At 39.2% G+C, this 27,159-nt stretch overlaps 3 protein-coding genes across 3 annotated transcripts in view; 1 reads left to right on the top strand and 2 right to left on the bottom strand.

Annotated features, from left to right (window-relative positions):
- Positions 1–2,441, bottom strand: part of LOC101863633 (protein SFI1 homolog) — a 35,645-nt gene extending 33,204 nt beyond the window's left edge. The window contains exon 1 of the mRNA XM_013084404.2: positions 2,171–2,441. The gene's annotated coding sequence lies outside the window, so the exon portion shown is untranslated. The remainder of the gene's footprint in view (positions 1–2,170) is intronic.
- A 172-nt stretch (positions 2,442–2,613) lies between these two features.
- On the top strand, positions 2,614–15,077 carry LOC101863861 (uncharacterized protein DDB_G0283357). Its single transcript, XM_005090124.3, has 7 exons — positions 2,614–4,073; positions 7,304–7,356; positions 8,093–8,193; positions 9,022–9,086; positions 10,647–10,669; positions 11,900–11,979; positions 12,626–15,077. Exons 1-7 carry the CDS (start codon positions 2,827–2,829, stop codon positions 12,755–12,757), a joined length of 1,701 nt encoding a protein of 566 aa, XP_005090181.1. The 5' UTR covers positions 2,614–2,826; the 3' UTR covers positions 12,758–15,077.
- Positions 15,078–18,928: 3,851 nt separating this feature from the next.
- Positions 18,929–27,159, bottom strand: part of LOC101864272 (transmembrane protease serine 6) — a 12,702-nt gene continuing 4,471 nt past the window's right edge. Inside the window, exons 4-8 of the mRNA XM_005090126.3 lie at positions 26,843–26,900; positions 23,640–23,757; positions 21,594–21,758; positions 20,813–20,952; positions 18,929–19,542 (exon numbers count right to left, since the gene is read on the bottom strand). Coding sequence (XP_005090183.1) covers positions 19,375–19,542; positions 20,813–20,952; positions 21,594–21,758; positions 23,640–23,757; positions 26,843–26,900 — 649 coding nt within the window. The 3' untranslated portion in view covers positions 18,929–19,374. The remainder of the gene's footprint in view (positions 19,543–20,812; positions 20,953–21,593; positions 21,759–23,639; positions 23,758–26,842; positions 26,901–27,159) is intronic.

Raw genomic sequence — 27,159 nt, forward strand, 5'->3', positions numbered from 1 at the left:
TCAAGGAGGCAACACCTCTGCCGCTGTACTGAGCACTCCTGTGCAACTGCAGTCCCGTTTGCACTTAACTTAGTAGTCCCTCTGTAGAGTGTAGATCTAACCTGAATTAAAATTATAGCCTAGGCTATCTAATCTAGATCTAGAATCTAGATATCTAAATATGTGTAAATCTAGATTATATCTAGAGATAGATTATCTAGATCTAGATCTAGAGATAGATTATCTAGATCTAGATCTAGATTCAGTGTTCACTTCATCAACAGCCACAATATAGATCTAGAATCTAGCCGTCTTGTAAACAAACGGGACCGCAATTGTACAGGAGTGCCGCGGGCCGCGATTTCTTTATCACACCAAACGCAAAGTGCAGCAAGCGGTTTGTTCAATTTTCTCATGAACTTTTCAAGTCGCACCGGCAGCTTCTTTCTCATTTCAGCTCCTTTCATTTTTGCATTCAGCATCAATTTCTCTCGAATTTCCGCCGTTTTCATTGACAACTCGGCGCGCTAACGTCCCGATGCCCAATCGACACTTTGTTGCTCCACAATAAACAAAGTGAAACTAACGCTAGGCCTAGAAGAACGGAAGTAGAAAGCTACGGGCGGACATGCGCAAGCTGCGTTTTCGTCTCTCTCCCGGTTCGGTGTTTTCCGCGTGTAAAAAAAAGTATCGCAATTAGCGGCCGAGAGCGGTCCATCGGAGGAAGGAGGAAAGTAGCGGGAAAAGCTAGATGAAGCGGAGTTTCCGCTATTTAGCGGGAAAGTGGCAGCTATGATAAGTAATAGACCGGCGGCATGACGCCAGAGAATAGCTTTCGATCTATTGACCAGCGCGACGCCGGAGAATAGCCACTTGCTTAAATCACATTAAAAAATATAGATCTACACCACTGTCATTGTCCGTGGGGGGGGTGAGAATAGCGGGTCATGAGTTATTCTCACCAGGGGTGAGAATATAGGTGGCTGAGCCGTACATGCGGATAAACGTTAAACGACGCAAACTATTTTTGTATAAGGCGGCCATCTTGTTTGAAGTCAGACCGGTATACCTCTCTGATCGTGTGACTAGATCTAAATATAGCCAACCGCATGGCACCAAAGATGGAAGTGTCATATCAAGCTTAAGCTACGCTACCTCCCGCTGTTGGAAGTTCTGATGGCAGAATGGCAGAATGGATAACGTGTCTAAGTTTGAAGTCATGCAATTATTTTATGAGCAGGAGATCGAATCCCAGTCCCGGAAGGGGTTTTTTTTTTCTTGCTGTTCTCCTCCTCCCAACTGACCAACAGTTTGTCCCATAATTATGATTTGTTGCTTTATAATAGTTTTTTTATTTATGTAGTGATGAAGCATGCAGGAGGGGGGGGGGAGAGGGTAATCCTCCGGCGTCTTTACGGCAGTTTGTCTTTGCATTTTTTACTTTCCCCTCCCGTCTCACACTTAGCTACCAGTTGTTCATTTTCTACTAAATATTGATGCACTCTACATGAATATCAACTTCTTTTGAGTCACAAATAAATAGTTTTTGAAATATTTGACTGTTCTTAAAAAATAGAGATATAATATGTGCTTTGGACCAATCGGGGGCGGGGGGGGTCCAGGGGGGGCCTGCCCCACAAGGGTAAAAGAAAATCGGGGGGGCTTACAGGGGGTTTGCCACCCTGTTTTAACCCATAATTTGATCATTTACAAGTTAGATTTGAAATTTTCTTGAAAATAATTGATTTATATTATGGCTTATAATATAGATCTATGTCTAGATCTAGATCTAGATCTAGATCTAGATCTATGTGTGATCTGCAGCAAGCAAACAGTAGAGTAACAGTAACAGTACTGCAGTTTCCCCGAAGCAGTACATCTGTGTGCGGGAGTGACACTAAAAATTTACCCAATTGGGTAATATCTAGATCTATATCATATAATACAGTAATACTAATACGTGTACAGTATTCTGAAACTAGATTCTACAGTAGTCCACCCGTTGGCGTTGTCGTTGGTTGACGTTGCTATGCGTCCAACTCCAGGCCCAGGTTTCACAACTGTCACAAAGTTTGCCTAAACATACATTTCAGTTCAAATCATGGCATTGCAGCACAAATGTCTTTATTGCTAACACACTAGCAGCGATATTCACAAATAAGAATACAAGATGCAACTACTATTCTATTACTATAGGCCTAATATAGAGTGAGTCCTCGCCTTCTGTGTGCACAGTACAGGAACGGACAAGTTAAAGGGAGCCGCCATTACTCTTAACTTCTTAACAATTGTTATTTCTAGCACAGAAGATGGGATGTAAACATGAAAATCTTGCCTTTTTGAATTCAATTTTTTTTCATAAACGGACGCCTCTCGGAGTAAACGATGCTATTTTATAGGCCTAGTATTTTGAACTATTTTACAGTCATAACATATTTTTGTAACTATTTAATTAAAACCCCTAGGCCTAGTGTTTTGGAAATACCAACTGTTTTCCTCCAGGTTTTAGATCAACTTTTTAAAAAAAGAAAATGAATACGCATAGTCAGCCTGGCACACAGAATTATCTGTGGCCTGTGGCCTGGCATTATATCCGTACTAGAATCTAGCAGGGGAGACCATTACTAAATTACCATCACACAGAATTCTGTGATTACCATTAAGACAGTAGACAGTATTTGATCTCTGATGGACTGACTGACAACTGAAGTGAAGTGACTGCTTGCAGTTGTTCTTGATTGTTGTGTTCATGTCTACTGTTACCTGATTTCCAACAACATAGGTAGATTCTAGTGGCAATTACTAACGAGGTGAAGAATCCCTTTGCAGTATTGTTCACCTGCAATTATGAATTCTCAAAATCAATTTTATCGCTATGGGCAAAGCAATTTCGACAGTAGCAGTAGTGGGGGTTTTGACCAAGGGTCATGGCAACAACCACTACCACCAGCTCAACTTCAACATTCACAACCACAAGGTGCCAGTGAACCAGTTTATTATTCAGGAGCTCCTCAGAAGTATCATTCGTATCAGTCAAATAGGAGTAACGAGACAGGAGGTGCATCTAATGGAGGCATGGATTCTTATGCTCATACTATGGCCGGGCAGAGCAACTCTACGTTTCTATCTAGTGAAGGAAGCCTCAACAAAGACAAAGGAAGTCGAAATTCCCAATTCCTACAATATCAGCAAAATCTAACTACTGACACTAATGTATCATCTTTTTCTAATGCATCTAGTAATATGCAACAAGTGCAGGATGCTGGTGAGGGAAATTATTATGGCTATGCAGATGATTCGTTCAATGCAAGTGGAAACTGGATGGGAACAGATTCAACAGGAGTCTCAAACACTGGTGGAAACTATAATGCTACTTACAGTGATATGACAATGATGAATAATTATGATGAGCAAAGTGGAATGATGAATGATCGAAACTCTGGAATGGGTAATGGCAAAAGAATGGAAAGCAATTCACATATGAGTACCAACCCTGGAATGATGGATGGCAGAAATAAAGGAAATTTCATGAGTGCTGGCATGGGAAATGGGGGAAATATGATGTATGGAAGCAACAACAGTAGTAACAGTAACAATGCTTACAATGCTGCCATAGATAACTCCGGACTTTGTAACAATGGAACCGATGTGTCTCTGGGTGTGATGGAACCATTTAGTGGAAACAAGTTTCAGTCTCAAATGATGCCACAAACTCAGACAGCTAAAGGTGAGATGGGACAATTTCCAAACTGGCAAGACTGCAACAGCCAAAACTACAACAGCAGACCAGTAAATCAATTTCAGGATGGAAATTTTAACAGTAACACTGGTAACACCTATGGAAGGCGAGGAAAACGAGGCAGAGGTTTTGGTGCTAGTTCAAATGGGAATAGATTCAAGGGTCCAGATATGTTTTATCAGCCAGCTCGAAACAATTTTAGTGTTGGTGGAAATCAACAACTCACCGTGCAATTGAACGCTACAAACCATAATCAGTGGGGTTTCCTGAGAAAAAACTTCAACAAGCGAGATGATGACTTAGCCCAGCATCTTTTTGAGACTCATGAGAAATTCTGTCACAGTTGCAAGGAAAGGTAAAGTTTCATAACTTTGTGTAGGAACAATACTGTTGAGGTCTGTCCATTGCTTGTTATGACTATTTTTGTTTTCTTTCACCCCTCTGTTGCGAGAAGATACGTGCGTTCTTACTGTCAACACTGATTTTCAGCTACAGTCATTTGCCAGGACAGCAGTCTCATCAGTCTCTGTGTCAGTGGACTCGTCTGGTTCCGACCCACCGTTGACACTTTTTGATCCCGAGTCCTCGATAGTGTCACCTTCCTCACTTTCCTCATCCCCATATATTCCCCATCTCTCATAATTTTGAAAGTGAAAAAGTGAAATTTGCTTCCTTTTTGTTGACATTTTGGTGCATGCATACATTTTAGGGAAGCCTGTTTTCGACTAGACTTGTGTTTATCATTTGTTTCTACCTCTAGTAGTAAAGTAATACAGTGAAACTAGGATAAAATGAACTCAGAATCAAGGAAACAAGAAGAATTCCCTGATTTTTTTTTTCCAATTAATTCAAATCAGCAAAATACCTCGAATATTTATACAAAATGTAAATTAGCAAATAATAAGGATAAATTTAACGAAATGGCTACCAATTTGTAGAGCGAACAGTCCCCACTGGTGTGGCTTCACAGGTATTTCTCTTGTAACGAGCCATGACCTTTTATCTCTAGCCCCTTCCACATGACCATAGCTCGCCCTGCACCAAGGATCATTACACACTTATAAAATTGCCTGTCACACACTACACACTACAATGGATACACAGCCATGGTATGTGAACCAAATACCAGTCATTTGGTCACACCAGTGCAGTCAAAACGTCACAGTCATCTTGTCACACCCTAAACTCACAAGGTTGAATGGAGACGGTCATTTTGTCACACACTTGCAAACATCAAACGCACGTTGTCATGGCAATCACAAATCACGATTTTTTAGGAGGGTTGGGTGGTGTTTGGAAGGATGAGGATAGAGTGGGGGGGGGGGGGGGTGCGAGTCGTCGTGCCTACCTGATCAGCTACACCATTCATAACTGGGTGAGTTTTGTTCAGTTTATTGGTGATGGGGGGGGGGGGGGGCAGTTTTAGGCTTATAATCTTTATTAAAAACAAGAGTAGAGGGAATGGCCCAACAATTACGGGCTTGAATTGGTGATTTAGAATAAAGACTGCTGGCACTAATCCTACAAAACTCTAGCATAAAAAGTTTGGAGAGATAAAAAAGTGAAGTCATTTCGTCACACAAAATTGGGGTGTGATGAGATGACCATGTGACGAACCTGTGAACCAGCTGTAGGCCGTCTTCCAGACCAACGCCATGCGTTGTCGACACACCCAAAATTTGTGTCTAAGTTCATGCTGGGGTCGAGAGAGGCTGAATGTGGGTCTAGCACACGTGTGGCTGTGTGCCAGTCTGTCTGAGGGGGTATAAAAAGAGTTTTCTGCTGTGGAACATCAGCAGAAATGCAGACAAGTCACAAATTAATATTTTCCCAGGCTACTGAACAGTGAGACTACACTTAAATCTACATAATGAGTTGCACACAAGTCTGTGGAACCACATGGTGCCATACATTTTAAAGCCTAACTGGCCAAGGCTCTACACTGCAAACCCATTGTGGTAATATAGTTTGCATCACCACTTCAATTTTCAACATTAGCCGTAGCACATTTGATATAAATTCAAAGAAAAGAGAATGCCTCTCGTTTGAAACCAAACTGTATGTATACTGTAGAACTATGTTGGTTAGTCCAGGACACATTTGATTTAATTATTTTGGTTTGTGTTAAGGGAAGCAACTGCTAATATCAAGCACTTCCAGGTATTATAGGGGGGGGGGTTTCCCATTATACTATAACGCAACATGTTCATATCATGTCTATATTGTTACTGATTTTTTACATTTTGACTTTTTGTGACACCTTTCTTATCTATATGAACAATCAGTTCCAACTAATTTGAAGGTGTGGGCCACAAGACTTCGTTTAAAGTAAAGCGAATTTCACATTGCAATCAAATTTGATACCAGGTACCTATCTGCACATTTTTTATTCTCGAGTATGAATCCAGGCTGTGCGTGGGGCTAAATCTGTGTAGAAGAATTAGAGCCAGAGGATTAGTTGGACATACATGTAATGCCTTATAGGCAACCAGGAACAGCAAATTTTGCCAACTTTATTGATGTCCATGGTATGGCAAAAAGCTAAAAATTATGCATTTTCATAACGTGCCATCTTAAGGCAATGAAGGAGTAAAGAGCTGTAAAAACTGTAAAGGGTTTTTATTTTGGATAATCTTTCTTGGAGGAACATATCTTAATAAAAACCTACAATTGTCTAATTGTAGCTCAGACATGATGAACTGAGACAAAGCCAGAACTGGAAAGTGTAATCACCAGCTTTCTCCCTGGACTTTGCTATGGAAGTCGTAGCTCTGGCGACTGGAGTTCCTATTTTATTTTATACTAGCACCATTACTGCTGGCGCTGTATGAGTATAAAAGACTTAACTGTCTTAACTTTTCACATACAGCATGACATGGCACACCAGGTTGTCAATAATGTTTGTCCACTGCACCTGGTGAACAGGCACATGATATATCTTTCTTGTTATTTACAGTCAAAACATACAACTGTGAAACCTCAGCCAATCCATGTCATCTATATAATTAGACTTTATCTTTCATGGAGTATTCATTTCTACTTAGTTTGGTGCTGATTTTGGGTAAATTGTTGCAAATAGGCTAACTAGAAGTGAAATTACTGGGAAATTTGTGATTCTGAAAAATTGGATGACAATATTAGCTGTGTTCAAATGTGGAATAGCCTTTCATGTAAACAAGAGTTAGGAGTACATTGTAAACAGGTCTTGTTTTGATATTGTCCGAACTCCTAGTGTGAAAGGCATGGTGATATCCTTCTATCATAATACAAGTACAGTATTATCCTTGATAGCCCACTGTAAGAAAGATTCCACTTTTTTTCTTTTCTTATTTTGTGTACTGTTGCTTGTGACTCTGCACCTGCACATATGCACACACATACATACTCACACAGACATATACACACACACGCACACACATGATTGTACCTGTGGAAACACACTAATTTTACGCTCTTGTATTATGAATGTATCACTAATGGAACTGGGAATATCTGCATGTATTATATCTCTGTAAACATATTTTTGTTTGTAGGAGAACATTGCTTACATTTTATTAAAATCATTGTAATATTTCTTGTCCTCAGAACTGAAGAAAGAAAGTCTACAAAGAGAAAAAAGATATCTGAAGATGTATCAGGTAATGTTGTCTATAGAAGTACCGAAGACAATGTTGTCAACATTTGTGTGCAATTGTCTTCAATATTAAGTAAGCTCTAAAGTAAGTTACTCACATTGTATAATATAAATAAAAGAAAGCATGGAAATGTCCTGAAAAAAGATGTACTAGAAAAGGTAATGATCTTACCTGAATCAATGGTTATAATCCATGACTCTGCTTGACATTAGAATGCAAAAAAATATATGGCAGATTGCTGTGGATTTAAAAATAGCCTTCTACTTCTCGTTTTTAAACATTATTTCTTTACCAGCCCCAATCTCATTGACAAACAAAATAATTTTTCAGACTTTGCATTTTACTTCATGCAATTCAAGGTATCTAATTTTAAGTCTTTTGTTATTGTTTATTGTGAACATCATCACCCCTACCATTCACCCCTGGCAGGGTATAGGCCACATACAAGCTCCTTCCATTTATCTCTGCCCTGGGCCATCCTTCCAAGCTCATTCCAAGTGAGCTTCATCTCTCTCATGTCCCTTTTCACACATCTCCTCCATGTTTCCTGTGGCCTTCCCCTGCCTCATGCTCCCTGTGGGTTCCACTGCAGCGACTGTCTTGTAATGTTTCCACTGGGCTTAATGAGGATGTGTCCCATCCATTGCCACTTTCTTAGTCCTATTTCTAATTTTATATCCTTTTGATTGTGAACATAGATGGATTTATAAACTTAATCCAAATTTTCTTCAATTGTTAGAACAAGAACAAGAAACCACAGAAGAGCCAGAGGAGGAATTAACAGAGGAGGAGCTTGAAATGAAGAAGTTGATGGGGTTTGCTGGTTTCAAATCTACAAAGGTACATAGTACATGGCTTAGTTTTTCTAAATAGATGCTACTTGAAGATTTAAGAAAAAGATTATGAACAAAGAATACTACTCTGTGGCTGGAAAAATGTTCATGTATGTAACTTAATAGGATAGATAGCAATGGATTGAAAAATGGACAAACTGTGGGTGGCTGATGGGTGCTCTGGTGTGGCTTACTCTTTCTTTCCTATCAAACATTTATTGTCCTTTTCTCTCCGCCTTCTATTTTGTGTTTGTTATTCTCTTGTAACGTCTCTAATCTTTGGCACTCATATGACCATGTTGTGTTGTGGGCGCCATAAAACCTTACTAAAACAAACATCGACAAACTGATCGCTGTTTAATCTGATGGGAGGAAGCCGTCAAAGAAGACATATCTATATCATGAATATTATAATGTAATAAAATTAATTGAATTCAACATCAATGTATTAGGTTCTTTCCGTTGTAAAATAAGTTTCCCTCCATTATACCCGCCCTCACAAATATTGTTGTTAAAACTGCTTTAGTATTTCGAAATAAACTTTATTTTATTACCTATTCAACACATGCTCTTTTAAAGTCTAGGCCTACACATTTTTCCATACAATGCACCCAGCATTGAAAAACATAAAGTAATGTCCCTTTATCCAAAAAATTCAGAAGGGGTTAAAGGTGGCAAAAAGGGTGTGTGCTCGGACAAATCTCATATCTTATGATCTCTGGTTTTCCTACAAATCTGCTGATGTATATAGAATCTTAAGAAATATATTCACTTTGTTAACTGATTCCCTTTATAATTGCTCACAAGGAACTGTATTGTACTTTTTTTTTTTCAGGGGGCAAAAGTCAAAGACAACTCATATGCAGCTGTCTCATGTGTAAAGTCTGATGATGGTGACCAGTAAGTACAGAGTACAAGTCATTATAAAGCATGTTTGTTTTGTTGTTGATTGAGGGGAGGGGGGGTTGTCTGGATTTGTTTTCGTGTTTGTTAGGGGGGGGGGTGATATTTTTTTAACTACAGTATAACACGGATAGCTCGATTTTGAAGAGACTGGCCTCGGTAATTCTCGGGATCTGTAGTTCGAGGGATATCTTACAAAGATAAAGAAGAAGAAAAGAATGGGACCGCAGGCACAATTTGGCGGATGCGTGATTTTGAGTCTTCCGTTTTCGACCTATCCATGTTATACTGTACTTTTATGGTATTGTAAAAAGTGTGCTCTGTCAAGTGGTTCTAAAATTTTATCTTTTCTATGGCCATGTTGTGGTTGCGAAGTACATTTGAAAATACTTTTATTGCCGCCTGTACAGGACAATTACCTGTACAAGTGACCACTTAAAATTCCCATTATCCCCCTGGCATTCTTCTTATATTACAATAAAAGTGTCTAAGAAATTCATCTGTGTAAGACAGCTAATTTTCTCCTTGTCAGTGGATGGCTGTCTTGAAAAATTTCAACTGTATGTTGAAAATATTAAAATTCTTTGTAATTGTCATTCGTTAAATTCTGCGGATACATGAAGTGAGCAATACTCAAATCTCTATGGAGGATTTTCTGCCTTCTTTGTTTGTCGCTTGTCTCATGACATTGAATTTCTTCCTGTTCAAATCTTAAAAACTTTTCGTCTTGAGATGAAATGTGAGTGTAATTGTATTGACTGGCTGAAGGTCCCAACTTAATTATCGTCCATCTGTGTGACATGATGAAGTCAGGCACATACATGTCAAAATATTTTAATGAAAGAAACCGACATTTTTCACTCGTTGATCAATTTTTATAAATTTTGTTTTAATTGGTTCAATGCCTTATATCCATTTAAAAACATTTCTGTGTAGATTTTATTGAAAAACATGGATCAAAGGGACGAAAGTTTAAATTTGCAGTTTCCAAGAACACGAAAGCCTTGGAAATCACCAAACATTGGCAACCATTTTTTTTGCAAATTTTACCTCTGAAACCAGGGGACCCCCACCACCTTCAGTCACAGATAACTCAACTTCTTTAAAATTGTAAGATTAATGGGCTTTTTTTTTCCAGCAAAAACAAGACAAATGATCATGCTTTAAGATTAGTCCTATAGCTCCATATATGCCCAAAGACTGATGAAAGCCTGATTCCTCCATGTCTTGACATATATGTCTAAATAGGTGAGAGTTGTGGCTGTTTACACCCACCACAAACCCAAAGAATTAATACTTTTAGATCTTTTAATGTGGATGATATAATAATACTACTTCTCTCCCTTTCCCCTGAACCTTGAATGTCTCAAAGAAGGGTGGATTGTAAAAGAGGTTAAGAGATTAAGTCTTTGTAGCCAACTACAGTCTTTGGGAAGAATGGATTTTTGTAGGTGAGGAAAGGTAAAGAGGTATCTTGTTCCTTGATCCCCTACCATGTTCATATTCTTGTCATGTCTATTGTAATCATTTTTTACTTTATTTTGTTTTTGTCCTCAGGGACACTGAGACGAAGAATGAAAGTAAGTGACAGTTTTCTATTTGTATTTTCTATATATGCAACATAAATTTTGGGTTTTATTTTACTATGTGCTTTTGACATACTTTAGTTGTTCTAACCCAGTTATAATGGAAATTTTAAAGACTTCTAAATGTAGAATAAAGTAAGTTAAATGAAAGAATGAATGCATAATGAATTCTGATCAAGTTTTTGTTGTTGTGTTGTTGTTTTTCTTTGTTTTGTTTTTTGTAATATTTATATCTTAAAAGGAAATCCATGGTTTTATTGGTGTTCCCTTGATTTATTCATCTTTTCTCTCTCTGTACTTAATAGTGGTTGATCGTTCTGTTTTTCCTTGGCATCACATTTCCATGTCTACTAGTTTGGTTCTTTTCTTATTTCCGCTGTTCTCAAGACGCTGTCTTATCCCGTTGCTATGTTTTATGGTCTCTTATTTTGTTTGTTTGTTTAGTATAGGGTTTTACGGCGCTCGCAACTGCATAAGGTCATATGAGCGCGCGGGACACACCTAATACTTTTTCGTTGGTAGGAAATTTTGAATTTTGCCCGGGTGGCGGCCGAAGCCTACTCTTATCGATTTTAGACCACCAAGGGATCTTTAACGTGCGCAACTTGCACACGGGCCCTCCGAGATTTTTCGCCCTTGTCCGAGAAGGCTAGGTGTAGATCTTTCCTACCAGAAGATCAGGGGTGTGACAGAGACAGCAGTTAGGAGGAGCCAAGGAGTAGCAGTAGAAAGGCTGCAGAAAGAGTCAGGAGCCCAGAGGAGGGGGCAAAGGAGGTGAGGGGGTGGGGGCAGAAAGTGAAAATGAAAGCAGACAACAGAACATTGTTAGAGATCAGGAAAGGATGTGAAAGGAGACAATTTTAGAGAAGAAAAATTTTTGGTCGCTACCCGGAATCGAACCCGGGACCTTTGAATGAGAGGCCAACACCTTAACCTCTAGGCCACGAGAGCCCCTCTCTTATTTTAGCACTGAAAATGTTCTTCGCCTCATATGTTGTAATGGGACTCTGTAGTGTAGTTATTTACACTGTAACCAACAAGTAAACCTTTTTGAGTTCCCAGTCTGAGTGCAGTCCGCCTTTTTCTTATTCTTCATAAATTGTTACCTCTCAGCCCAATCAAGGGGACAAAGTTTTGTATTTGAAAGAACATGGTCTATGTCTAGAAGAGTATTAGACTTTGATAATTCACACTGAACAAAATGTGTTTTATGCAAATCCACAGGCTCAACATTGACTGATGAGGAAAGGAAAATGATTGAGTCTATAGGTGGATATTCAGTGTTCTCAAAAGGATCATCATCAGTAAGATATCTTCTATCATTCTGATGTTAGGTACCCTACAAGCTTACTTCTCTTAGATGATACGAACTTAGTTATGGTCAGTTTTCCTGTATGTCATATACAGTCGGGCAAAGATAGCACGAAGACGGAAAACTCGAAATCACAGATAATTTGTACATTGAGCCGTTCCCGGACTGAGATCTCTTTATTTTTTTTTTTATTGGTTAACCCAAATTATGGATGTGTCAAACACATTTGTCGATCCCTGATGTATTTGAGTTGTCCGTGCGCAGCAGAATTTTTACCACCTTGCCCATGAACAAAAAAGAACCCGCTGTATTGCTTTTTCTTTGATCATTACAAAGTCCTGAGTCAATGTTTCTCTTTCCATATAAGATAAAGCTCACAATACTTGCAACACAACGTATTATAATTGGTTCTGAAGGGAAACATGTTCTTATGCTGATAATTGTACGTCTATTCAATTTTGAAAAAGTACATGGAACTTATTTCCCCTCCTAGGAGGAAATGTATTCAGTGATACGGCTTTAAATATTTTAGATCTTGAAGTCTATGAAAAGAACTCAAAATACAGGATGGAAACAGGGTTAACATTGATTATTTTCTAATAAGTTTTGCTTAATGTATATCTGTGTATGTTTGGCAGAATGAGGTCACTTCTCCTACTAGTTCTCTGACCTTTGGAGCCCCTGCAGTCACGATGACCCCAAGAGAAGGATCTGGACCCGGCTACTCAGACAAACCTCTATTTGGCAGGAACAAGTCTCAGCATATATAGTGGTGGGAATGTGTATTTGGCAGCTTAAATCATGATCTATGAGATATTATGTTGTGTAGCCTTAGTTGTCAAAGTCCCAAAGCAGGTGCAAGGAGTAGGAGGGGTTTTGATGTTTCTTCAACACCTCTCCTGCAAATGAAGTCAGCAACTTTTGCTTCCTTATTATTATTAACGCCTTAGTGAGTGACTATCAATCCAGTTGCTAGCTGACCACCTGCCAGTATCATGATTGCGGCCAATTTTTTAAATGTAAGAAAAAGAATACCTATAACTGGAATTGGAGGAATTTTCATTTTAACAGACATCTGCTCTGTAAACAATCAAAGAATGTGTAAATTTTGATAAAAGAGATTATGTGGAGAACAAAGGTTAAATTTACAGAAAGTTGGACAGGTTTGTCTTGAGAAATGTTTCAATGCAGGAAATTTTCTCGTTGAGAGACGAATTTACTGTGCATTTATCTTTAAAGTATTACTGAAAAACTCTCCCTCAGCTTTCTATAGCAAAAAAAAATATAAACAACAGGAGTATTTTTATAGTTTTATATGAAAGCAAAGGCTGGGACCAGTATGGGTGATTTCTTTTCTTGAACAAAGACTTCAGATTTTTAAAGCTCAACCTTCAGCTGTTACAGATGTACTTTTTGGAATGCTCATTGCTTCCAGACTTTTGCGAAGGCTGGGTTTTACTCTTCCTATCTTTAATGTTTCATTAGTACTTTGCAGGGACTCAGCCATAAAATTTAAAACTTAAATCTGTAAGTGTTATGATTATGACTTCATTGGGGGGGGGTTTTTCCTTCATTTTATCTCTGGCCTCTTAAATTTTCATTCAGGGAATTTTGGCAGTCCAAAGTTTGTTCGAGATTTTTACAAGACATCAGTGTTGTGTTTGCTTTATTTTACTCTTGAAGCAAAGGCTAGATGGTCATAAGTATGGATGGTTTTTGGTCTATTACAAATTACGTGAAATAGAATTGCAGGAAAGCTGATCCCAAAGAGTTTTTCAAAATAAATGATTTTATTCTACGTTACTTCTTAGAATTGCTTATGTTATGATTTATTTCAATGAAATATGAAAGATTTTTAAACCCTAGCTTCTGTTACTTCTAATTTATATTTGTCATGTATCAAAAGGTACAGAAATTACCATTGACTAACAAGAGACTTAAATAGTGCATTTATTGCACTGTTTTGATGATGTAAGCCGTGTTAAGGCTGTGTGTTGGGGGGGGGGGGGGGGTGGAATATTGGATGTTATCATACAAAAGTTTTTTAATTACAAGAAAAACAAAATGCATTGTATTGAAACCAAGATCTGTGACTTGTGTTATTTTTTGTTTCCATACTGGTAATACATTATTTCATTCAGGTGTAAGTGTGTTTTGTTTTGTTTTCTATTCTATGAATGATGATACAGTGTATGATGATTGTTGCAAATATTGTCAAGTGATTGTAATTCTAGTGGTTATGGGGGCGATAGTAATCTGAAGGCCTGCTTGGTATGAGCAGGCAAGGACTTTCATTTTACCATCAGCTTTTATGTATGAGATGAAGTGGAGGCTATAATGGTATTGATTCTTTTAACATGTCAAAAGCTCTGTTTGTTCATTGTTTATCTCACAATTTCGATAATTGCTGGTTTGTTTTACTTTGGTGTTGTTCAAAAATGGTAGCTCTATCTAAGTCATTTTCAGTGTTTACCAGGTGTTGTTGTGTCTAATCATGTCATAGGTCCTTGTTGTTTCATTAGATTTTATGCAAAGATGAATTTTCTTCTAGTGCAATAAGTCTCAGAAAAACACTTGAGTAAAGAAAATATTGCTCCTGTTTATTGTCAAAAGAAGAACTGGCACTCCTCAAGACATTATTAAGTATTGGCGGTAAAGTTTGCTGCTTTGGATAAAAAGGAGTATCTTAAGTGAGTAAGTTACTGAATATGAGAAAGTGTCGCACTTGATCTACTTGATGTGGGCTAGTTACTGGATATTATAAGAAAAATATCTTTTTACTTCTTTTTTAGGTGAGATGAGATTAATGGTTGTAATTCATGTTCTTGCCACGGGGAACTAGTTTTTTATGCAAAGTGGATATTTAAAATAATTATCACTGTGCTCAAAGTTTCGTAGCTTTGATTAAGCTAAGGTTAGTATTTTATAATCAAAGTGTAGTATCTTGTGGTGAGAAGTAAGTCCACATTACCATAATTCACATCCGCCCATATATATATATATATATATGGAACTTGCTAGGGCTCTAATATTAAGATTTATTCAAGAACATGTTAGAAAAATAAAAGGAAATGACTGCATCTGATTTCAGTGCACATTGTTAATGTTGTTTATGTCACATGTATCAGTGTCACCTTCAGCTGTGTCTTCCTCCTTCCTCTGTATTCTCAGACATTATATATTATGGTTGGGGGGAAAGTACAATCTAACATAAAGATTAACACGCGCGTGTTAAAAGATTGATGACTCTATATTTTTTATATAATGTAAAGATGGCTGGCGGGAATAATGGCTGGCCCTCCACAAAGAAGAAAGAGTGTTTTCACTAGCTCGATTTTTATAAAATACAGTATAATACGGATAGGTCGAACACAGAAGACTGAAAATCACACATCCGTCAATCTGTGCCTGCAGTCCCTTTTTTTTCTTCTTTATCTTTTTAAGATATCCCTTGAACGACCGAGGCCGGTCCCGGCGAATTCGGGCTATCTGTGTTATACTGTATATTATTTTGAACAGTGCTTTGCACAGTCACCAAGAAGTTCATTGTTAGAGAAATCCATGTCCAGTATTTTCATATCAACCTTATATTTCTATTAGTGAGTGCATTATGAGGGTAAAAACACTACCAAAGCTAGTGCACATTTTGAACTAGTATTCATTTCATCCAAACTTTATTTTTAGTGGATTCCATGATGTTCCTTTAATATCAGCAAACTTGATCTTGAAAAAGAGAGAAAAGAGCAGGGAGTGGAGTTGTCTTGTTTCCATTTTTTTTAGGAAACCTTTAATGAGTACCACTCCGCTCCTAGCAAAATGATGCTTTGTATTTATTTTATTGTCTCATTTAACTGACATCCTCAACATGAAAGTTTCATCAAAGGTACTTGCATACCGGATTTTTTTTCGCACATGACTTTAATAACTTCATGATTTCTGAAGATATTTTAAAGTTCAAGTTGTTCACAAAATGTTAAAAGTAAAAGGGGTGCTACTGCATTGGAACATATGACACTGGGCGACTCAAATCACAAATTTAATCAAAATGTTCTCGAAAAACGAAATCAGCTAAACAAAGATAAAATACTGTGTTTTTAAAAAATAGGTTTACAGTAGGTTTCAAATCATTGTGGAGACTCTCCTTCCCTGTAAAGTTATTTGAAATACGGTAGTTTTATGGCTGCTTGTCCTGTCGTCTCAGAGTCGGAGACATGTCGATTTACAAGTCCTGCCTCTGAATAATCTTAAGTTTATAGTAAGGAGTGTAAAGCTCTACAAACAAAAAGCTGTTCAGAACAAATACATGTACTGTGGAGTCCACTTAAACAAAACATGTTTAATCTGAAAACAGCAGTAAACCAAAAGAAAATAAAGCTTTCCATTTTATTTTTTTATTTTTGAGTAATCATTCGAAAGTGAAGACCTGGCTTAACCAAAGAAAATTTAGCGGTCCAGCAGATGTCAATTTATGCAGATTCCACTGTACTTGAACTTTGCAGCTCTTTACTGTAAATATATAAATAGAATATTCAGTTCAGGTTTGATTTGAGTCCTGTGGGCTTTGATTATTGTATTTTCATTGTATATATACAGTGGAGTCCACTTATAACGAGTCCTGAAACAACGAGAAGTCTGCTATAAAGACACTATTCTAAAACACTGGGGTTTTTTCCCTTCTTTATCTTTGTAAATAAAATACTGCTATTGCGCAATCAGACAGTCACGCGAGTCGGTTATAGCGGATTAATGCTGCTGCTGTGCACAGCACACAGACCAATTAAACATATATAAAACCTCGCCAGTTGAGAAAGTTGTTGGTGATCCAGCGAAACAAAGAACGGGAGAGCCCACGCGAACCAACAATGAAGGCCGGAGCGAATGAGTGGGGAGGGTGTGGCATTCGCAGACAAGCAGAACGCTTCGCGTGATAGGCCAGCCCAGTCTAGATTATCTACGCCTACCGTGCCTCTCACTTCTCTGGTGCGGGATGGAGAGGTCACAATGCTGTGATAGATGGAGTGAATGTGTGACGTGCGCAAGCAGACTCAACGCACCACAGGGTGTGGTGGGGTGGGGAACAACACAGCGGGCAAGTTAACCTAGAGCCAGAGCCCCTTCTTTCTGATCGCCAAAGCCGATTTGTCAACATTGCTAGTTCTAGAGAAAGAAACCTGATTCGATTTTTGATCAAGTAAGACCTAGAGATCATGTTGAACAAAATCATCATCAGGGGAAATACAAAAAGGAATAAACAGAACACCAAAATCATAGATTAGGCCTTCTTTACTATTCCCCTTGAATTTATTACTGGATCCCTAATAACGAGAATCCTGCTATAACGGACATTTCGCACCGGTCCCCTCCCTCTAGTTATAACTATAACAGGATTCCACTGTATGATAAAGTATCATAAAGTGATAATGACACAAAAGCAGTACATTGTAATTGTAGCCTACAGGTGTCTGTGGTGTAGCGGTTAGACGCTTTAAATTAGACATCTCTAGTGGGGAAAAAAAATTTATTATGTATCTCGGTCTTTCTACTGGGCCCTGACGGGCAAGGTCAGATGCCTGCCTTCCAAATGATGTAAATTGTGTTTATGGGGGCACAAAAAGCACCTAGATCTACATCTAAAAAAAAAAATGAAAACAGCACTGTGAAAGTGTAATGTTCTGTGCAAACATTGGAACCATCATAACTTCAAGAATTTCTCTCCGACACTTTCTTGAAGTTTACCTAATTTGAAACTGAAGGTAATTTGGTTAATGCATCGACAGCATTGTTTTGGCACCGTATGTGTTCCAAATTCATTTGAATCCTAAATTGTCATTTAGTATTTAATTGTAAAACAGAGAACTACACCAACACTGAAGAAACGGGTCACCGTCACCGAGTGGATGACACAGGCAGTGCAAACCATTGAAGAGTGTTGTCTCACTGTGGAGGGGATCAGACGAAGGGAGACATAGGTACCGCTTGCGGACGAGGTAAACGACAGATTCACTCAGATGATTGCTACATTGGGGCGTGAATGGCCTGAAGGAGCAACACATGCTGAGATCCAGACGCTAATTGAAGAGAACTCCAGAGAGGATGAAACCATCATCTTCACTGATGGCTCTGTTCAGCGTGGGATCAAATCAGGCTGGGCTTACACGGCTTTTTGCCAAGGAGTAACAATCAAGGAGGCATCTGGGACAACGGGCCTCACTTCATCAAGCATGTGCATGGAGATCAAGGCCATCACTGAGGCTCTGAAATGGCTTCGCACTAATGGAAACCAGCGGGCTACCTCTGTTACAGACTCAGTGAGTACCCTGGATAAGATCCTGACCGGCAGCCTCTATGCAAATTGATTTAATTAAGACAATCCAAGACAGCGAAATCAGACACTTGCAGTGGATCTTCTGCCCGGGACACGCAGGAGTCTAGGGAAAGAGCAGATAGGCTAGGAGGCTCGACAATCATAGGAGTGCTTACCCTTGATCCTCCAACAGTAATAGCCCTTGTCCGAGATCACCTTGCCAGAAGCCGTGAAGAGAACTCCTTCACGAAGGAGATTGTGATTGAGAAAGGAGTACAGCCTGGTGAAGGCAGGAGGATTAGCCTGCATGACCCCATCAGTCGTGCAACAACCAGCTGATGATGGAGACAATCAGCCAGCCCACACTGAAATTGACCCTTATGAAGAGGGGCGAGGAAGCATGGAGCACCCCGTCTTCCTAAGACCCAGTTCTACATTCAAGTATACAGAGAACTACACAATACATTCATTCATCCTAAGAGTGCAATTTTTCACTGATTTTTTATATTTTAGGCTCATGACTTTGATTGTTTCAGGCTTTGATTATCGGTGGTATTGTACTTTTAAATACCTGTACGAGCTCGTAGATCTAGTGTGTAAAACATAATTGTTTTTCAAATGATTAAGAGGTCTTGGAGATTTTTCATTCAAAGAGAATTTTATTGACTCACTAGAAGCAAGGTACAAAAGATGTTTATTTTATAAAAATACAATGTAATGTCATGGATTTCAATCATTGTATGTCTTCATGTGCAATGAATAAAGTTGTGTGACATTTTAATCAAACTGGTCATTGAAGGATGCTGATGTGACAAATGAAGACCTTACAGTACAGCTGCTGTCCCTATACTTATTACTATGCCCCCTTCATAGCCACATGGTCCATGACATTGTACCTGTATCAGAAGTTATTCATTCCATATATAGTCATGCCTGCAGTCAAAATACGTTATTTCCACACACAGTGGTCCATATAATATATTTTTTAAAAATTATTTATATAAAATATAGGCCTATATAATTATTATAATGTATCTTTCAATCATCAGAAGTCAGACTCAGACATTGATTCTGCATGTTGATTTAAAAATTACGGATTCCTGTCACTTGCTCAATCCATGGGATGTAATCCGTGACTTTAGTAAACACAGCAGGAAAACTCTCTGGTCGTTGGCGACTTGTGAAGGACACGATGCCAGCCAGCACGTAGTCGTTGCCCCTCCTGCACACCAGTGGGCTGCCGCTGTCTCCCTGGGGGGGGGGGGGAGATTCCAAGAATCAGTACACAACCGTACCTATTTTATGTTTTAGTAAGAGATTTACTGCTCTTTCAACACAATTAGGTCATACAAGTGCCGAAGATTAGAATAACAAACACTAAAAAGAAGAAGGACATAAGAATGATGGAGAAGAGTCACGGAAATGGATTGGATGTACAGAAAAGTGGGAAGACGTGGAGTGACATCAAGTTCAAGCGGTTAGCCCAGGATAGGGAAAGGTGGAAAGTGTTTGTTCTTGGCCTGTATCCTGATCCAGGGTGAGAAAGGCAATGATGATGATATATAAAGATGACAGATGTTTTGAGTTTGAGTTTGATAGGAAAGGAGGAGCAAACCACACTAGAACACCCGCCAGCCACCCACAAGTGTACTTGTAATTTAGAAGAAAAAAAATCACCACACAGTAAGCGTAATTTTACTACATGTAGTACTCGTGTGTTTTTGTGGGGGTATGTTTTGTTGTTCTTTATAGAAGAGGGTGCTGCAATTTTCCTTGAAATTTCTCGGGGGGGGGGGGGGGGGGGGGGTCTGAAACTGGTTGGTGCCGCCAATGTTTTTGTTTCACTGTCTTTGCTCTATAACTTGAAGATTTGTTCTGTTATGTGCATCTGAGACCTGGGGAACCACCACACAGATTGCAAGCAAGATGAATGAGTGATGGGCTAAAGGCAGTCGCCTTAGAAGTAAGTACATATAGTAAGCCTACTGGGCATTTGGTGGGAGAAGGGGGTAACAACAGTTACATGTACAACCAAGGGAATCACAGGCTGCACTGGCATAAACTCCCTAGTTGGAAGAAGTGGACTGAAGATGCTGGATTCTCCGCATGAACAAATCTTGGCATCCCCCCAGTAGCTATAGTATGACTTTGGTCTAAGTAGATCCCACAAGGAAAGAAAGCGGGTAGTGGAGTGATGAAGTATAATAATAATAGTGAACTGGAAAAATAACTGGGGGTGAGGGGTGAAGAGACCCGTTTTACATTATTATACAGTCGACTTCGGATGAGTTGATGTCGTTGGAACAGGGAAAAAAAGATCAACTCGTCCGCAGTTCAACTTAACCGTTGGGACCTGTAAAGAAGAAGAGGTGCTGGGACCTAAGAAAAAGATCGACTTATCTAATAACCGAAGATCAACTCAAACAAGTTCAGCACAAGTGTAGTCGACTGTACTGTATAATGTCAAGTGGCTAACGTACGGTAACTTAATTTGAACAAACACAAGACGAGAATCTCGCACCCTGCAGACTCCGATGTTCATGTTGCGATGTCCCGCACACAGACGGCGCTCCATGGTGATCAGGTTGTAGCTGTTGAGGCAGTTTGAGGCCGGGTAGATGGGCATTTCCACTTGGTGCGCTCTCGTGGACGGGCCGCCGCCTACATGTTACAGTGAGTACATGTAGTTTTACAAGAACTGTTACATATCAGACATTGACAAAGAATATTATAGTATTAATAGTCAGAGTTTTACGACACTTGAAACACAATAAGGTCATACAAGTGCCAATCAATACAGTCATAAAGGAACCGAAGATTAGAAGTTTTACTCGAGAGTACCGGTAATAAACACAAAAAGGAGGAGAGATAAGGACGATAGATACATTGACAAGAATAGTTGCCCGACGTGTTCCAATGCGTTAAGGGCAGAAAGAAGCTTTTCAATACACTTGTAGGGGCAATAATGGGGAATCCCTCCTGCTGAGAGTGGGGGAAACACTTTCTAAGCCTATTCCTCCGTGGAGAACCAGTTTTGTCATCCACGTTTTTCCCCCAACAGAAATGTTCCTACAACTCCACTCCTATTAACATTTTCGCATAAAATAAACACTAAACTGAGCAATAATGAATGATGCTAGTTGTATAAGCATACAGTTTGATCATAAATGAGATGAAACTGCTGAGGTTTTTGCTATCATAACTGCAAACAGCCGAGCGATGCCGTGAGCCAGCTAAACGGGTGCGCCATAATTACAATATAATATACTAAGTGTTTAAAATAGGCCGAAGGAATGACTGACCTCTCGCTGTGCAGCCCCATCCTTTGGTAACACACACCTCGCCAGGCATCGGAAAGCTGTTGTCATTTGCGTCCGGCAAAGTCACGTTCTGGATGAGCGAGAAGCGACGAGGGTTGGGCACAGGCCGAGACAGGCGCACCAGAGCGATGTCATCGGAGAACAGACCTGGTGGGGTGGGGTTGGGGGTGTGTAAAATGGCATATGTTTAACGCCCTTATCAACACTATTAGGGTTTTTAAGAGACGGACCTACAAATTTAAAGCCTTTCACCCGTAGGACCGGGCCAAATGGATTGAGAGCCTTGAAAACTCCATCACACAATCCGGATTTTAAGAACACCCAGTCTGGGATTCGAACCAGGGTCAACAGCTTTGTAGTCCGGCATGTTACCAACACAGCCTGCGGAGCGTCCCTGATTGGGTGGTCAGTGACATAAAGATATAATAGTATGGATGATGTCACAAAGGACGCCCTTTTGGTACTTTTGCTCTGGGTTCTTACGTCATTTGTGCCGACCGATTGAATGTCTCAGGCTGGGACTAGGACATGAGGCCACCTTAACAGTAACAGAGACTTTGCCAGGGAACACTGGCCGACACACACACACACACACACACACACACACACACACACACACACACACACACACACACACACACACACACACATATATATATATATATATATATATATATATATATATATATATATATATATATATATATATCCAGCTTTAAGTGTAAGCAAATTCTTTAGACTCAATCAAGCCTCCCCTGAAGCCCATGGACCGGCGTCTGTGGTGTAGTGGTCAGGCGCTCTGCTGTTGAACACATGAGATCCGATTTCGATTCCCTAGTGGGGAGAATTATCTTTATCGAGTACCCCGGTCTTTCTGCTGGGATATGGTATCCCTTTCGGCCTGGGTTGGCCATGATAGATAGGTCGGAAGCCCGCCTCCTGTCGAATTATCTAAACTGTGTCGATAGGGGCGTAAAGCACCTGTTTTAAATTTTTCTCCACCCTGTGCCTATAATAAGTTTACTGCCTCCTCTTCTTCTTCCTCCTCCTCCTCCTCCTCCTCCTCCTCCTCCTCCTCCTCCTCCTCCTCCTCCTCCTCCTCCTCCTCCTCCTCCTCCCCTCCCCTTTTCTTTTACCTCAATTCTTCTTCTTCTTCTTCTTCTTCTTCTTCTTCTTCTTCTTCTTCTTCTTCTTCTTCTTCTTCTTCTTCTTCTTCTTCTTCTTCTTCTTCTTCTTCTTCTTCTTCACCCACAATGCGACTACTTTGTTTGAGGGTTAGCCTGTGAGGCCTGTTTTCCAAAAAAAATAATACACGTGTATAGTATTCCTAATTCTGGAATAGCTTTACATGTATCTATCTTTAACGCCCTACGATTATGCATTAGTCAGACATGGGCCAAACTCAAACTGACTAACCATGGAATTTCGTTCACTGAACGATGACCTTTCACCACATCATCAATTGCACGGTGTGAACCAAATCGCGTCGACAAAAGAAATATTTGTGATACGAAATGGAAAAATTAAGACATGACATTACAAAGCTTTTTATTTTCGGTTTACACCCTTTTATTTAAAAAAAAACTGTTTTGGGCGTAGCTGTAGTATATTTAACGTAAAAGATTTGATTTACTAAAAAAATATTTAAAAATTTTAAATTTAAAAACTTCTTCACTTAGTTGCAAGTCTTGATTTGAACGTCTGCTCAAGCTGATGGCCTTGACAGAGATACATTGTTATTCCGCGTTCAAATGCCACTTTTAAAGAAAGAGGGGCAAAACAAAACTTATGTTTTTTTACTCACTATCTTTGCCTAAAGCAGGTTCATTGATGCATTTACGTACGCACATAACCTAGGCGAACAATCACCCGGTTTGTTGTTCAGTGGGGTATGGTGAATGTTTATTTTCTATGACAGGTCACACTGCTTATTTCATATGCTAATATAATACTTATGTGGCAAAAGGCCAAAAGAGAAAACGTTGATTTATATAACCATTTATTTATTTATATATGGATGCCACTTACTTGAAGCATTGTAGCCAGGGTGGACAACGATGCGATCCAGTGAAATCTCCCACTGACGTAATTCGTTTTGGTCAAACACCCGCCCAACGACGTCCAATACTCGCTCACGGATACTAGGCTGAGATTATAATGAAGAAGATGCATGAGAACGATGGGATGCGAAATAATAAGAGCGGGTGGGACGAAGCGAAAAGATGCGTGTACGTGCGGGAGAGACAGAGAGAGAGGGGGGGGGGGGGATTGACAAACGTGTGGACAGATAGACAATCAGACAAACAGAAAGACAATGGCATAATAAAGATGGAAGGGAGAGGGATACATGGAGAGAAGACATGAAAACACTCTTTTATTTAAGAACAAAGTATTCTTGTAGCAGGTCTTGATGTGTAAGAATAAAGGGTAAGATGAGTAGATAATGTTGGCGAAATGCTGAATCATAATCGTTGCATTACAATCTAAAAACGACAATACTAAACTGTGTGTTGTTAATTGCTCATGGAAACCCAATCCGAAGAGCTACCATTAAACTGACAGCAACAAAAATGGTTGTATCAGAGAATTTGCCATCTCATTTTGTTCACTACGTAACGACCGCGTTTGCTGTTAGTTGTTTCGAAAACTGTCTTACTTAACCCAGTTAACGTGATGAGTAACAATGCAGATAACATGGTTCGAATCCCTAAAGAGTTTTTGGCTTTGGATTGTTGTCTTACTTGTGTTGTTTACTCTCTTTTGTTTTTGTTGGGTGGAGGGTGTCTCTGCTTTAAGAGGGGGGGGGGGGCATTTTCTACTCACTGAGCTCATTCATATCGGAGAAGAACGTTAGTGGGTGGCTGGCAGGTGCTCTTGTGTGGTTTGCTCCTTCCTTCCTATCAAACACCAAGTCTCCCTTATCTCTCCTTCTTTTTCGTGTTTGTTAATCTCTTGTAACGCCTAATTGCGTTACAATTAGTGTCGTAAAACTCTTACTAAAAAAAGGAGAACATCAGATTTGACGTCATGTCTCTTAAATAACCTAACAATGCTGAAAGGGCTTTAAACCCTCATCCAACCGACGTTAGTTATAATTCATTGACCTTGTTCAAACTGCATAAAGGAACTCGAACTCAAACTCGTGCGATGGACACTTTTTTCTGGTACTATTAAATGCAAGAATAATCAGTTGCGTTTTGTTATAACGCAATACGGTACGATAGCAACCACTTTTCATTTCATCCGAAACAGATAAGGAAAGGAGCAGGTTTCCAATACTCCATCCATGGAACACTTGTGGATGTCAAAATCTCAATGAACTCTGTGTGAATGTCAGGGGTCTCTGCGAACTCCTAACTTTTAGAGACACAGTCTGAGCCCGAGTCATACCACTATGATACGCATTACAATAAAAGATCAAATTCATAATCTAATATTGTTATGATAATAACAGATGAACAAATTAATCTAATCAGAAACTTTAAGATCAGATTACGAACTGTGGACCTATACACACATCTGACATCGATCCCCTATCACATTATATGGTTGGACCAGGACTCAGAGAGTTAAGATCACACTTTATTTCAACAAAAAGTACTCTAGTTTTGACTTTCAGAAACGTCTCGCTGAGCCAGCGGGATGGAGAAAACGGTGGGGTTAAGGCAGACGTGTCCAATTATTATTTTTAAGGGCCTGTTGGAAGTTTAAATGGTGTCAGGAATACTATAAATCCTTTTCAGTTACTCTTTCGTATTACGTTACTTTTTAAGAAGTTTTAGCTCAAAAGGCACCATGCAAAAGCTTCCACTTTATCCTTATTGGTAATAATACATTATTATTATTATTATTATTATTATTATTATTATTATTATTATTATTATTATTATTATTATTATTATTATATTATTATTATTATTATTATTATTATTATTATTATTATTATTATTAATATTATTATTATTATTATTATTATTATTATTATTATTATTATTATTATTATTATTATTATATGGTGTAACAAGGGTAGCTCGAATTTGTCGGGACCGGTCGTGGTAGTTCGAGGGATATCTTACAAAGATAAAGAAGAAGAAAATGGGGGCCCAAGCATAGTTCGACAAATGCATGATTTCGAGTCTTCTGTGTTCGACATATCCGTGTTACACTGTAATATTTTAAATTATTATTATTATTATTATTATTATTATTATTATTATTATTATTATTATTATTATTATTATTATTATTATTATTATCATTATTATGCCTGACGATGACCAATGCATCTGTAGAGAAGATTACTTCTAAGTAAAATAGAAGAAAAAGGATTAAAATGATTTTGTGGCTTCTGCTATGGCCAATGAGACCAATTCTGGCAGAGATGAGTTTGCTACATTCTGAACCTTTAAAAACTTCATTTCCACTTGTGGGTGTGCGCAGCTCGCGGGCTTCTCTGGCTTTAGCATTTATTGTAATTCGTAAAGCCTCATAATTATGAGTTGCTGCCTTCTGTGATTGTTGCTCTCCAGCTGGGTTTGTCAAGAGCTCCCCCGTGTCTAAGGATTAAATAATGTTGAAATTTTTCGAGAACATCATGCAGTGTCTTTATCGTGATTTTTTTTCGGTGCGCCAGCTTTAGGGCTACCCTGGGGACATGTTGTGTAGGTTTTCACTATTCAACGATCAAACGCCGCTGGTGGTTGGAGAAGGGGGAGAGAGAGAGAGAGAGAGAGAGAGAGAGAGAGGGGGGGGGGGGGGGGGGGGGGGGGGAGGCGCCACTGATAATACATATGTAATGTCTTACTTGTTTCCCTTTCCTTTGTTGTTAATGTCGGTCGGTCTATGTTGCTTTTTCCTGTGCACTAAAATGCCGTTATTTCTGGCGATATGCATCTCTTTACTCAAAACTAAACTAAAAATTATCACTAAACGACAGCTTTTCTATACCCTATACGAGTAAATACGTTTACTCACTATTCAATTATCAAGAATTTAAATGAAAAACAAAGAACCCGTAAGTTCATTGTCTGACTCATCCATGGGTGGTTGGTGGGTGCTTTAGTATGGTGGGATCCTTCTTTGATATTATCAAACATCTATTATCCTTCTGTCTCTCTCTTTTATTTTCTTTGTAAGTTACTCACTAATTACGCCTCTAATCTTCGGCACCTATACTTTATTAACTATTTGTGTTGCAAGTACCGTAAAACTCTTACGACACTAAAACTCACCCGCAGCCTCACGGAAGCCAGTCTGGCCTCCCAGTTCCAAGGGCGCCTGGCTGGTTCCCTGAAACGAAGCCATGAAAATATTTCCATGTTCTTAGACAGAAGTATTGGCTTCAATCTCCTCCTCCTCCTCCTCCTCCTCCTCCTCCTCCTCCTCCTCCTCCTCCTCCTCCTCCTCCTCCTCCTCCTCCTCCTCTTCTGCCTCGTCTTTCACCATCTCCTCCTTCTCCCCTGTACCTCCTTCATGCCCTCTCATTCCTGTTACTTCCTCCTTTAAAAAATACAGTATAGCTACTTTTCCACCTCATATTACTTCTCGT

This window comes from Aplysia californica, unplaced genomic scaffold, assembly GCF_000002075.1.
Source record: "Aplysia californica isolate F4 #8 unplaced genomic scaffold, AplCal3.0 scaffold00013, whole genome shotgun sequence".
NCBI lineage: Eukaryota > Metazoa > Mollusca > Gastropoda > Aplysiida > Aplysiidae > Aplysia > Aplysia californica.